The sequence below is a fragment of the Chelonoidis abingdonii genome, chromosome 11, assembly GCF_003597395.2.
Source record: "Chelonoidis abingdonii isolate Lonesome George chromosome 11, CheloAbing_2.0, whole genome shotgun sequence".
Lineage (NCBI taxonomy): Eukaryota > Metazoa > Chordata > Testudines > Testudinidae > Chelonoidis > Chelonoidis abingdonii.
Window position 1 is genome coordinate 47,423,099 of NC_133779.1, and position 13,037 is coordinate 47,436,135.

The window sequence follows — 13,037 nt, forward strand, 5'->3', positions numbered from 1 at the left end:
GTCCAATTCAATAGCTGAGCAGAGTCAGAGAGTTAAGAAGGAAACTTGTGTTGCTGGGAGTCACGACTCCTGCGGTCTAGTCCCAGCTCTGCCACTGATCTGCTGGGTGACCTTGGGTATGTCACTTCCCAGTCCCCTCCCTGCGCCTCAGTTTGCTTATTGATCAAATGATTCTTTGAGCTCTATGGATGAGAAGTGCTATATAAGAGCTAGGTATTGGCATTAACGCATCTAATCCTGCCCCCCCCCCCCCGCCCCAGTCTGTACTGATCGGTATGCTCCCTAAGGGCCAGATTCTGCTGTAAGTTAGAGCGGTGTAAATCTGGACTAGCTCTCAACGACAGCGGAGTTACTGCGGATTTACATCAGCGGGAACGCAGATGCGTTCCCATCCCACCATTCCAGAGGAGCTCCCAGTCACTGAGCCGCCGTTGCCCCCATCTTTCCACGGGTTTCAATCCCGACTTTCCCCCTCTGCGGTGTGTGCTGCGGAGACGATCCGAATCTCGGTGGAAATAGCACCATGCTACTGAAAGGAGCAGCGGGCCCAGAGGAGAGGAGGTGGCCCAGGCTGGGTGGGACAGGACGCATGGCCCAGGTCAGAGTCAGGCTTTATTATCAGTGTGGGGCTGTGCAAATGGAGGAGTGAGTCTGGATTGCTTCCGAACTGGGCAGGCAGGGAGCTCTGCCAGGCAGGCAGCTGCCCTGCTGTTTAAAGGACACCCACACTCATTTTTTCTTTGCAAGGGGTGTGCGTGTGTATGTGTGTGTGGGGGGATCAGGGGCTCCCCCCCAGACAGGTGAGCCTGGAGACATTTTTCTCTCCTCCCAGAGGCCGGGGGGAGGGACTAGACAGGGAGGCTGAGCAATAACATGACACATAAAGGGATGGGGGAGAAAGCGCTGGAGAGCAGAGGGAGAAAGGAGGCTCCTGTGTGGGGCAGGGGAGCAGCCAGCCGAGCCCAGGCTTGCGGGAAGCCTCATTAGGAGACAGAGCAAGAAGGGAGGCGTCGATCAGCCAGGGGTGGGAGGAAGGGGCGCTAGGTCCTATCCAAGGCTCGGGGAGAGCAGAGGGGCCAGTAGGTTAGTCGGTGACTAGCCAGTGCAAAAGCTTTGCTTCCCCCATCACCCCCCGGCCCCCAGCTAAGAGCTGCTCGGTGCATTTCTCCCCTCCCCCCCCGCCCCGCTTCAAGATGCCCAATTTCTCCGGGAACTGGAAGATGAAGCACTCGGAGAACTTCGAGGAGCTGCTGAAAGCTTTGGGTGAGTCAGTGGGAGCTTTGCCCCTGCCCTGCCCCGGGATCCCTGAGCGCTGGGGCCAGCCCGAGCCGGGGGTGGGGGGAGAATAACTGATGACTCAGGGTGAGACGAAGCAGCCGCTCGAAATGAACCCGGCATCACCTCGTGGGGCAGGGAGCGGACTGGGTCCTGGGAGCGCATCTAGCCACGGGCTCGCGGAGGGGGGCAGGAAACTGACCCTCTGGGGCCGCGTTCTGACCTCACTCACGCTAGCCTGAATCCGGAGTCACTCCACTCCCGGCTGCTCCGGGTGTATCTGAAACCGGGGGAAATCTCCTGGACGGAATTGCTCTGGGTTGACACCAGGAGTCACGCCGCTGAATGGTATTGCTCTGGATTTACACCAGAGCTGGCGGAGTAACTCTGCTCTGGATTTACACTGGGAGGAACGGAGACCAGAAATCCAGCCCTGAGATCACAGAAGGATCTGTGAGCTACTTCTCCTTGATTTCCCCTGCTGTAAATCTTGGAGTCACTTCAGTGGAGTGGCTCTGGATTTACACTGGCGAAACGGAGATCAGGATCCGGTCCCATGGTGGAACCGAAGGGAGCCTGTGGCTGGATTATACCGAATCTCAGGGGTGACTGTGAACTACAATGGGCCTGATTCTCCTGGCAAACTGGTGTAAATCAGGAGTAGCCCTTGAAAAACCACTGGGGAGTGAGTGGAGAATTGGCCCCAGTGGCTAAGGTAGCGGGGACCAAACTGCCTGATGGGGACAGGGAAATTTTTCCTTTTCTTCACCTCCTTTTTTCTGGTTCTGTCCTTCAGCTTCCCTCGCCAGTGCCCTTCTCACACCAAGCCCCCTCTCCTGTCTGATCTACCAGCAGGAGACAGGTTAGGACTGGCCCTGTTGCAGTTCTTCCTGTTGGGATGCCGGCTGAAGCAGCTGGGAATCGAACCGGAATTCTCCCTCATGGGAGACAGAGCCCAGTGCTACCCTCTGGCCATTTGCTGCCACGCATGGGTGCAGAGTGCTCTGTCCAGCGCTCTGGGGTGGGTCTGCCTGCCTCAGCTCTGATCTCCAGCTGGCTTCTTCTCCCCTGTGCACCCCACCAGCGCTGGGGCAGGAGGAAGATGGGACTTTCCAGCCAGCCCCACATATCTGCAGAGGAAGTGAGTAAATGCTGAGCGTGCGAGGGAGTGACGCACTCTCGGATGGGCTTGTGATGGGCTATGTGATGAGCTCAGCCTGTGACTTCAGGAGCATTTGACTCCGTGCCTCAGTTTCTCCATCTAACGACACTGCTCCCTAGAGGGGGTTGTGAGGCAAAATGAATCGGCGCTTCATTTCTGCAGAGAGAGGTGTGGTAAAAAAACCCTTGGATGCTGCAGGGAGGGGGTGACTGGGTGGCTTGGTCTGGATCCAGCGTTCAGGGCTGTGCTGGGATCTGGGGTCCTGGCATGACTCATTAGCCCCCTTGTTATATCTGTGAAGTTTCAGTTGGCGTTTCAACTGCTCCTTCCCACTCAGCCCCTCTAAAGTCTAGGGGCTCCAAGGAGGTGGTGGGGGGAGTGGGCTGCTCCCATTGCATGCCCCCTGCCACCATAGACAATACTCTGCCTGCCTGTTGGTTTTTATAGACTCAGAGACTTTAAAGTCAGAAGGGACCATCATGACGATCTAGTCTGACCTCCTGCCCATCGCAGGCCATGGACCCTCGCCCATCCTCTCCTGTAACGGGGACTGTAGGGACTGTCTCTGTGATCGGGGACACCTTGCCATGGGAGACAGGTAGGGAGAGCACCTGTAACAACCAAGCAGGAGACAATGTGAAAACCCCGTTAGATAACAATCTATAATCCCCTCCTCACTGAAAAACAGTTCCTGATGAATTAGAGAGGTAGTCAGACCATCCTAAATTACTAACAAGGCTCAGCTCTTCTAATCACAGAGCTCCCCGTGCTTTACAAAGGCACCTTAGTATGGCTATCCCCATTTTACTGATGGGGAAACTGAGGTACGGATGGGGGGCTTGCCTAAGAGTCACACAGCTCATCAGCAGCCAAGTTGGGAAGAAAACACAGACCTCCTGCCACCCACTCACTGCACCATGCTTCCCTCACAGAGCCAGGAGCAGAATCCAGGAGTCCTGACGTCCAGTCCCTTGTTAGAACTGCTGCTCCATGCTATTTTCCCTCCATCCGTGCTTAATTTGTGCCAGGGCTGAGCCCCGGCACTTCTGGGCCTGGCAGTTAAGAGCCCCGACCCCTCTGGGCTGGGCAGTTCAGAGCCCTGGCATTGCTAGGCTTGTTGCATCAGTTATGAATGTAAAAAAATTGCTTGCACCCTGGCCCCCCTTCCATTACAAATGAAGCACTGCCCTGCGCCTTTGAACTTTCCCCAACACCCCGGTGTGCTCTTTACCTGTGGGGCGGCTGGTGCCTGTCACCCCCTGTCGATTGCAGGAAGCTCTGGTCTTTCTCTGACCACCCAACCTGAGCAATGTTCGGGCAGTCCAGGCTGCTCGCTGGGGGGTGTTTTAGATACAGGCTGTAGCTCTTGGCACCGGCTCGGCCTTCGTTGTTAGATGCAGTTTGGAAACCCGCATGTGTCCCCGCAGAGCTGCTGTGGCTCATGTTCTGACTAACCTTACACAACCAGCATGAGCCTCCCCCGTGGTGGTCTCGCCTGCCCCGGCCGAGGCGCTGCACAGAGAGGGCTTTGGGCTCATCCTCCTTCCCGGCTTCTTCTTGCAAATGACGTGGAAACCACAACAGGGCTGGCTGGGCCTTGGTGGAAGGGCTCCGGTGGGTGTTAGCTCCCCATGAGCTGCGCGGAGCGCTCCAGGGTGGCTGTTGGGGGCGGTCCCTTTGGGGACGTCTACGCAGCAAAGAACAACCTGCGGCTGGCCCGAGCAAACTGACTCCGCTTTGCAGGGCTCAGGCTGGAGCTTGAGTTCTTGGACCCTCCCAGCTCACAGGGTCCTGGGTCCCATGCACCAGCCCCACAGATGTGAAGCAGCCTCACAACCTGAGTCAGCTGGCATGGGGCAGCCGCGGATGTCTCGTTACTGTGTAGACAGACCCTGTTTGCTTGGTAGTGAAGGGTCTAGGCCAGGGGTGGGCAAATGTTTTGGCCCGAGGACCACATCTGGGTATGGAAATCATATGGTGCACCATGAATGCTCACCAAATTGGGGGTTGGGGTGTGGGGGTGGCAGGGAGGGCTCTATGGGGGTGAATGAGGGGATTGGGCTGCAGGAGGATGCTCTGGGCTGGGACTGAGGGGTTCAGAGGGCAGGAAGGGGATCAGGGCTGGGGCAGGGGGTTGGGTCGTGGGAGGGGGTTGGGGTGCAAGCTCCGGGTGGTGCAGAAGCAGCGGCATGTCCCCCTTCCAGCTCCTACATGGATGCATGGCCAGGCAATTCTGCATGCTGCCCTGTCCATAGGCGCTGCCCCTGCAGATCTCATTGGCTGTGGATCTTGGCCAATGGGAACTGTGGGTGCGGCACTTGGGGTGGGGGCAGTGTGTGGAGCCCCCTGGCTGCCCCCATGTGTAGGAGCTGGAGAAAGGACATGCCACTGCTTCCAGGAGTTGCACAGTCATGGTACTCATGGAGTTGGGCAAGCCCCGGACCCTGCTCCCTAACTGAAGCACCGGAGTGGGGCAAGCCCTGGACTCTGCTTCCTGGATTAAAATGTCTGAAGGGCTGGATGCAGCCCTTGGGCCATAGTTTGCCCACCCCTGATCTAAGCAGATTGGCCTAGGGTATAGCACACTGGGCTGGTGTTTAGGAGACCTGATTTCTTGTCATCCCTCTGTAAGTGGCCTGGTGGGTGACCGCGGGCAAATCCTGTCTCCTCTCCATGCCTCAGTTTCCCCCTCTATAAAATTGGACTAAGGATGCTTATCTCCTTTGCAAAGTGGTTGGTAAGCTGCAGGGCTGGCTCTAGATTTTTTTCCACCCCACGCAAACAAACAAACAAACAAACAAAACCATCTGAGAGCACAACTGCCGAAGCAAAAAATGACGCCCCTGGAATTGTGCCGCCCCATGCACGTGCTGGTGCCTAGAGCCAGTCCTGGTGAGCTGTGCCTGAAACAGCCAAGTGGATGGTAAGGAGTTCTTAAGTGGCTGTGCTAACAGGTTTCCAGTATATCTTTGCTCTCTGAAAAGCCCCCTCTACCAGGCAACTGCTGGTCACATGAGAGGGGGTCCTGGTGTCTTCACTTTGCTGGCCATGCTAAAGGTACTGCTGCTCCTGGTTGGGTCGGCTGTGGTTGTTGGACCCAGGAGTTCTGGATCTAAAAGGTGTAAGATTCTACTGGTGGCACTAAACATCTGTTAGCTGAAAACCTGAATCAGAGCGATAGGAAGAAACCTGTGCAGGTGACCCAGCCACTGGTGACCAAAGAGCATGGCACATTAGCATGGGTGATACAACGCATCCCACCCCAGGTACTTCTGGGTATGTCTGTCTCCAGGCTGTGGCTCACCTGGGTCTGCTGATGTAGGCTCAAGTCACTTGGGCTGAGGGCTATAATACTGCGGCGTAGACATTCGGGGTCTGGCTGGAGCCTGGGCTTTGAGACCTTGGGAAGGGAAACTGGATGTCTGTACTGCAGTTCTGAGCCCCACAGCCCGAGCCCTGTGAGCTCGAGTCCCCTGCTCAAGAGCTGCTTGGAAGGGGGGGGCAGCTGGCTCAGAGCCCTGTGGAGGGCATGGGCAAGCTTGCGGCTTGTGCAAGAAGTGTGTGTATGGGGTGGGGGTAGGTGGGGGGCAGGAAGAAGATTCTTAAAGAGACTGGCCCCCCACTCTCCAAAAAAATCTGTGCTGGGAATGGCTGTGATCCAGGCTGCTGCAACCAGGCAGGAGATGCCAAGTTATGTGTGAAGCCAGCCCAGCTTGGGGGTCCTTCCAGAAGGAAATAATTAGTGAGGAACGCCCGAGGTGTGGGGCTGCATGTTGTAGGGCAGGAGCATCTGGGCTCCTGGTGTCACCTGGGAATTTAAAGTTGGGGAAACCCCTTGCTCCAGGGCCACCGGGATCAGGCCCCTTGAAGGTGAAATGGCCCCTGGGTGTAAGAAAATGCCTTTCGGGTCAGATTTCCCAGCCCTAAGCGTTCAGGAGCTTCCACTGGGGAACAATGGAGAATACTCCCCTCCTCGCATTGGAGGACAAGGAAAAAATCCCCTCCTCCTCCCTCTCTCCACTGCTGGAGAACAATGGAGAGACCCCCTCCCCCTACTGAAGACAAAGGAAAATGCCCTCCCCTATCACCATTGAGAACAATGGAAGCTGCTGGGTTCTGGGAAGTCAGTGACCGGCCCAGATTCCTCCCAAACCCTCACCAGCCCATGGGGCGAAACACCCCCCATTGCCAGAGCTCGCTTGCTCTCCCCTCCGCTTGACCCTTTTTGAGTGAAACGAGAAGCGAGTGGAGCAGAATATTTTCCAGGTTAGAGGATATGTAACAAATACTTCAGTATAATTATCACTTACTTATGTTTCACTTGGTTTTCTCCCCCTCCCCTGTCTCCGAATCAGCGACGCTGGAACTCACAGGCGCTGGAGAAGCCTTAGCAGAAATATAAATCCGCCAGCTGATGGAGTAAATCTTGGGTTTTCCCACAAAACCAACAGGGGACCCGACTTTTATCAGGCATGGGATTTCACTGGCATCTTAGCAGCATTAAGGGAAGTTGATCTCTCCTGGCACCTACTGTTTTGTGGGTGGCCTGGCCAGCTCTAAAGGGGAAAGGGGCACTCAAGATAATGAGCCATGAAATGTAAAGATCGGAGTTGCTTCCTCAGGCTCCTGCTGTTTTACCTTTTGCATTTGGCTAAGTTTAGGTAGTTTAACTTGGTTACCTGGTTTCCTCCTTCCTTTGTTTCAAGTCGCTTTCACTTCCTAAGGTCATAAAACACTGTTGTGTGAGGGTCTCTGAGGCAGCCGGGGGAATGTGTAAATGGAGTGAACTCTGGGATTTAGTAAGATCATTACTTGTAATACATGAGGTCAAGATTTTGAAAAGTCACAATTGCTTGTTTGTTCAGTCTCCATCAGGGTGACCAGACAGTAAGTGTGAAAAATTGGAACGGGGTTGGGAGGTAATAGGAGCCTATATAAGAAAAAGACCCCCAAAATCGGGACTGTCCCTATAAAATCGGGACATCTGGTCGCCCTAATCTCAGTGCCCAGTTAAGGGGGGAGAAGGGGGGCGCTAAAGCACCCGGGCCAACCCAGAGAGTTTGAAAATCACGAGTCAGGACTCCAAAACTAGTGAGATTGCCAGAAACACTCTTGAGATTTTTAAAACCGATAATCTTTGCTTTCTGGTGTCTGAGCTTTTAAGGTAATGTTCATTTTCCTTTTTCAAGCTTCTTTCTGCACGCATGAGGGCGAGAGCCTTTTTAAAAAATGAAAGCTGAGGTCTTCCCATGACTCCAGGAGCTGGGGCTTTAAGCAGAACCCCTATGGTTGTGCTGCTCATGATAAAAATCACAAGGGTTGGCCACACTGCTAAAGAGACCTGATCTCCCTCCCCCACCCCCACACATGCAGAGTGAGCAGTTCTTTCTGCAAATCATTTAACTGGGATGTCACATCTGGGTTTGAATTCACCCAGATGTGTAGGCAGCTCACCCCCACCAACTTGTAACTTGTTCAATCCAGCTGCAGAGCAGAATAGAAAAGCTCTAATTACTGAGTGAGGCCAGTTTCTGGCTGAGCTGAGCTTTCTCAGAGAGGCACATAGGAATGACCAGTTTGGGCCAAACCCGTGCATCCATTTAGCCCAGTATCCTGCCTACAGTGGCCAGCACTGGCAGCTGCAAAGAAAACTCTACTGGACATTCCTGGGATAACCTACCCACAGAGAAACTTCCCTTCCTGATCCCTGAGGATGTACAACCAAAGCTTCCTCTTTTAAATCCTTCCCACTATAACTCTGGATGTTCTCATTATCCATATACGTGCCCAGTCCTCTTCTGAATACTGCTCAGCAGTTGGCCTCGGCAGTACATGGTGGCAATGAGTTCCATAGGCACGAGTGTGGGGCATGCGGCATTGCTGAGATGCACAAGAATTGTCTGGTTTCTGCCCCCCTGGTAATGGTGGGGGCGTGGACGCAAACCAAACATCTTGGGAGCTACAGCTTAGAAGCCAGCCCTGAATTTTCATGCTCCAGGGAGAGAGGCTGGCACCCTTAACCCGAGCCCCTAACCTGGTGCCCCGGCACAATAGTGGAATGCAATGGGAACAATGACCTATGCACGAGGTTTGGGCAGCTTCCAGGGCATTGCATTGCTCAGAGACAGGCTCATATTGTGAGGAGATGGGAATGCCAAAAAATGGGGGGGGCGGTCTATTCTGCCGGCAGCGCTCACGCCTTGACTCCTGGGGCATCAGACTAGGAGAAGAAACATCCAAGAATTTGAACTGTGGCCTTCTGCACCCAAAGGTCAGGCCTGCTTCTGCGCTGAGCGCTCTCTGGCTAGCCAGGGAACAAGGCAGCTGTTCCCGTGAGCCAGGCATCCTGTTCCGTACAGCCTGGATCTTTGTTAGCCCTGAGTCGGGATTCCGGGCAGTGGTAGCGTGACCGTGTTGTTGCCAGTTGGAGTAAACCAGACTATGATGGGGCTGGGATTTGCAGCTCCGTTGCGTCCCGGGTGGCTCAGCGAGGCACTGCGAAAACGTTGGCTCAGTCTGTAGCTGAGTGCAGACGGAGCAATAACCAAGTGCCCTTTTAAGGCCACTCGGGGTGGATGGAGTTCAGCAGCAGCAGGGAGAATGATGTCCATCTGTGACCCACGGCAAGTGAGCGCCAATGAGAAAACAGCGGGGAGCAGATTTTTAGGAGCTGTGCTGTTGCCCTTGCGTCGTGACTTTTGGCTTCCTTCTCCAAGACCCAAGCAGGCAGTGCATCAGTCAGCTGGGGGCAAAGCTGCCCGCTCCACCCTCCAGCGGCCTCTGCAAGAATGACCCATGCTCTGCAGGCTAGATTTTACATGGGGAGTCCCCCGATATCTCTGGGCCACAGAATCACTCAGGCTGGAGCTGACCAGCTGGGTGCCTGGGGAAAATCCACTGAATTCCTCACTTCCCCCATCTGTTACATGCAGCTAATCAACCTCCCCCCCGCCCAGGGCTGTCTTGTCAGAGGGGGGAGCTCTCTGTGGCAGGAATCGTCTCTTGCTCTGTTGGTGCAGCCATGGCATAATGGAGCCCTGATTACAGGCAGAGATGTCACCACGATAAACCTTTGGGGAAACCCATCACCTCCCTGCTTTGGTCCTGCTTTGGGCAGGGGGTTGGACTAGACACCTCCTGAGGTCTCTTCCAACCCTAATCTTCTATGATTTTCCCCCTCTGCTTCCCATATCACTGACTGTCTCTTCTCCTGCCAGATCAGAGGGACAATAGGCCCATCTCTCATCCCCTAGTCGGGGATGGTCAGCGGGCAGCTCGGGCTAACCAGTCAATATACAGCAGCTCACGTCTTTGCACTGGTAAAGGCTGGTATTGTGGTGGAAGACCCTGGCCCAGGGCTCAGGAGACCTGGGTTCTGTTTTCAGCTCTGCCCTAGATTCCCTGTGTGACCCTCATCAAGTCATTGTACTCTGATGTGCCTGAGTTTCCCTCATCTGTAAAATGAGAATAAGCCTTCTCTTACTCCGGTTTCTCTTCAGAGCGGTGTGACATAGTGGAGAGGGCTGGGGCTCAGGAGAGTGGGATTCTGTTCCCTTCTCTGTGAGCGGCCTGCTGGATGACGCTGGGCAGACCACTTTGGCCCTGCGGGCCTCAGTTTCCCCAGCAGTAAAGTGGAGATAATGATACTGACTTCCTTTGTAAAGCACTTTGAGATCTATGGATGGAAAGCTTTATAGAAGAGCTAGGGGGAGTTGTGTGTGGTGTTGTTTCGTCTCCTCTATTTAGATGGCATACTCCTTGGTGCAGGGGCTGTCTCTTGCAGTGTGCCTGTGCAGCGCCCGGCACAATGGGGCTCGGACCTCGACTGAGGCCTCTTAGCATGACTGTACTAGCAAAATAAAGAGCTTAACCCATCCCTAGCATGGAGCATCTTGCTGGCTGGATTGCTGGGATCCGTGTCTCTGGGACACACCCCTCCTTGATTTTTCCTTATTCAGCAAATTTATCCCTTGAACAGCCAAGCCCTGAGAGCAAACAATGGAGAGGAATTTAAACCGACGGTGCTGCTTTGCAGCTGGGATTATTATATCTCTGCAGCACAAGGCTCTGCCAGGGAAAGTCAGGGCTCCAATCCTGCCCTAATAACCTCACAACTGGGGAATATTGACCAGACTGGCAGCAGCCTGTCACTGCCACCATATACCCAGCGATCTTATACAGCACCCGGCCTCCTCTAATGCTCATTCCTTCCTTCCCGGGGCGGTATCACAAACCTGGTGTCTACCCCCGACTTGGGAACCTGCCCTGTCTGGGCATTGCAGCCAGGGCTGGCTCCAGCTTTTTTGCCACTCCAAGCGGCGAAGAAAAAAAAAGGAAAAAGCCACGATCGGCGGCAGCTCTACCCTGTCGCTTCATTCTTCTGCGGCAATTCGGCAGCTGAGAGGGACCGAGGGACCTGGATGTCCTGCCCCTTTCCTTTGGCCGCCCCAAGCACCTGCTTCCTGTCCTGGTGCCTGGAGCCGGCCCTGATTGCAGCGGTGGGTGGATGGGAGTAGCCTCATTGTGCAGAGAGGGGAACTAAGTACATCGATTTGGCCTAATCTTTCTGAGAGGCAGTGTGAAGACTTGAGTTCTGTTCCGACCTACCAATTTTCCTGAGGACTGGACTGGAGGACAAAGGAGGGGAGTGCATGGAGCAGGGATGTCACAGAGCTTTCCCAGAAGACAAACTGGCCCTTTGGTTCCTGGGACATCAAAGCTTCTGCCTCACTCCCTGATGGATTGGGGCGAGGGGGCTCATTCTGGCTGGGAACGAGGAGGCACTAGAGTCTGAGTCTCATTTACACTGAGGCCCCTTTGCTGTACTCTGTCGACTTCACTCATACCCAATTTTAAGGCCCCTTTAGCTGGTTTAAGAGGCCTTGGTGTAACCAAGAATCAGGCCCAGGGTTAGAGACCTGTTTAATGCAAGGTGCTAAGCACCTGCAGCTCAATGTCCATCACAAAATCAGGCCCTGTGGTGTGTCTCAAGCTCAGCACTCAATGTAAGAGGATGCTTCTGAAAATCTGGGCCTTGACCGCTCTCTGCCTCAGTTTCCCCATCTGTAAAATGAGAATGGTGCTATTTCCCTACCTCGCAGGGCTTAAAGGGTTAATGTAATCATGTCAGGAAGGTGCTTTGAAGATGGCAAAGTGCTCGGGTTTTTGTCCTGGACGTTAGTCTGAGTTCTTGGGTGTGGCTTCATTGTACATGAGCACAGAGGTGCTAGGGAGTGCTGTGCAGCAGGGAGGGGGGTGGGTGACTCAGTAGGGGGTGCTCTTCCTATGTATCAGTGCTGACCCCAACTCCCCAGCTCATGTTAGGGGGTGCTGTGCGACTACAGGTTCCACGGTGCAGATGAGATGTAAAACAAGACCTTTACTGCTTCTGGTTACTCAGTATCCTATAGCCCTTTTCACAAGCCCTGTTGTCAAATTCCAGTCATGGTGGCTGTACTGGCTTCCCTAAAATTCCCCCTGGAGTTTTGTTGAGGTGGAGTATTTTCCCTCACTTCCACTGAATTACTGTGAAGCGTAGCGTTGCTGTGAGCTGCTAAAGTGTTGACATGGCCCACCCCAGAAGTGGCTGCATTTCTGTGTGGATTGAGTGAGCCCTTTGCAGCATTGCTGCATGCTGTTAAACAGCTGCCATGTTCCGCCCCAGACATGGCCCCAGCGCACTGATGAGTGAAGCAATCCAAGTATATTCATTACCCTGAGATCATGCAGGATAAAAGACGATCTGTTACATGCCAGAATTGTTATTTTTATGACCTAACATCATGAAGCATTTTTTATAAGAAGAATAACCTTACCACACCCTTAATGAAATCACAGCAATCTCCATTCGCATCTAGTAATCAATGAGCCCCAAAATAAAATAAAGTAAAAATTGGCAGCCTCTAGAACTTGGAACAACTTCAGGTTTCAAAAGAGCCTTTTCAGAAACAATAAAACATTCCCAGAGGGAGAGCTCATTACTTCCCTTCTTCCCCTTGGAGAGTCACTTAACCTTTCTGGGTTGGGTTCACACTGATGTAGAATCCCAGCTGTGAGAGGGGTTGGGAGGATCTAGGGTCAGATGACTTGGCTTGACTCAGATGTAACAGCCACACGCCCTAGCTCTTACCATCCAGTAGATTCAAAGCATTTCACACAGGAGGTCAATTGCATTATCCCCCTTTTACACCTGGGGAAACTGAGGTATGGAGCGGGGCAGGGATGCGCTCAGTGTGGGAGCCAGGAACAGAGCCCCAGTCTGCTGTTTCTTATGCCAGTGCACTATCCACTAGGCCATGCTGCATCTCCTGTGTGAATTAGCAGTGACTCCATTGACATGGATGGTGTTTACATGGATGAAGTGTAGGCATGGCCTTAGGTCAGGGGTGGGCAAACTTTTTGGCCTGAGGGCCACATCAGGGTGTGAAACTGTATGGAGGGGCTGGAAGGGAAGGCTGTGCCTCCCCAAACAGCCTGGCCCCCACCCCCTGACTGCCCCCCTCAGAACTCCCGACCTATCCAACCCCCCTGATTCTTGTCCCATTACAGCCCCCTCCCGGGACCTCATACCCCAAACTGCCCCCCCCGGATCCCAGCCCCT

The 13,037-nt window shown here is 54.0% G+C and overlaps 1 protein-coding gene across 1 annotated transcript in view; it reads left to right on the forward strand.

The window, feature by feature from the left end:
• Window positions 1-593: 593 nt before the first annotated feature.
• Window positions 594-13,037, forward strand: part of CRABP2 (cellular retinoic acid binding protein 2) — a 17,618-nt gene continuing 5,174 nt past the window's right edge. Inside the window, exons 1-3 of the mRNA XM_075071377.1 lie at window positions 594-1,263; window positions 2,072-2,137; window positions 5,594-5,703. Coding sequence (XP_074927478.1) covers window positions 1,194-1,263; window positions 2,072-2,137; window positions 5,594-5,703 — 246 coding nt within the window. The 5' untranslated portion in view covers window positions 594-1,193. The remainder of the gene's footprint in view (window positions 1,264-2,071; window positions 2,138-5,593; window positions 5,704-13,037) is intronic.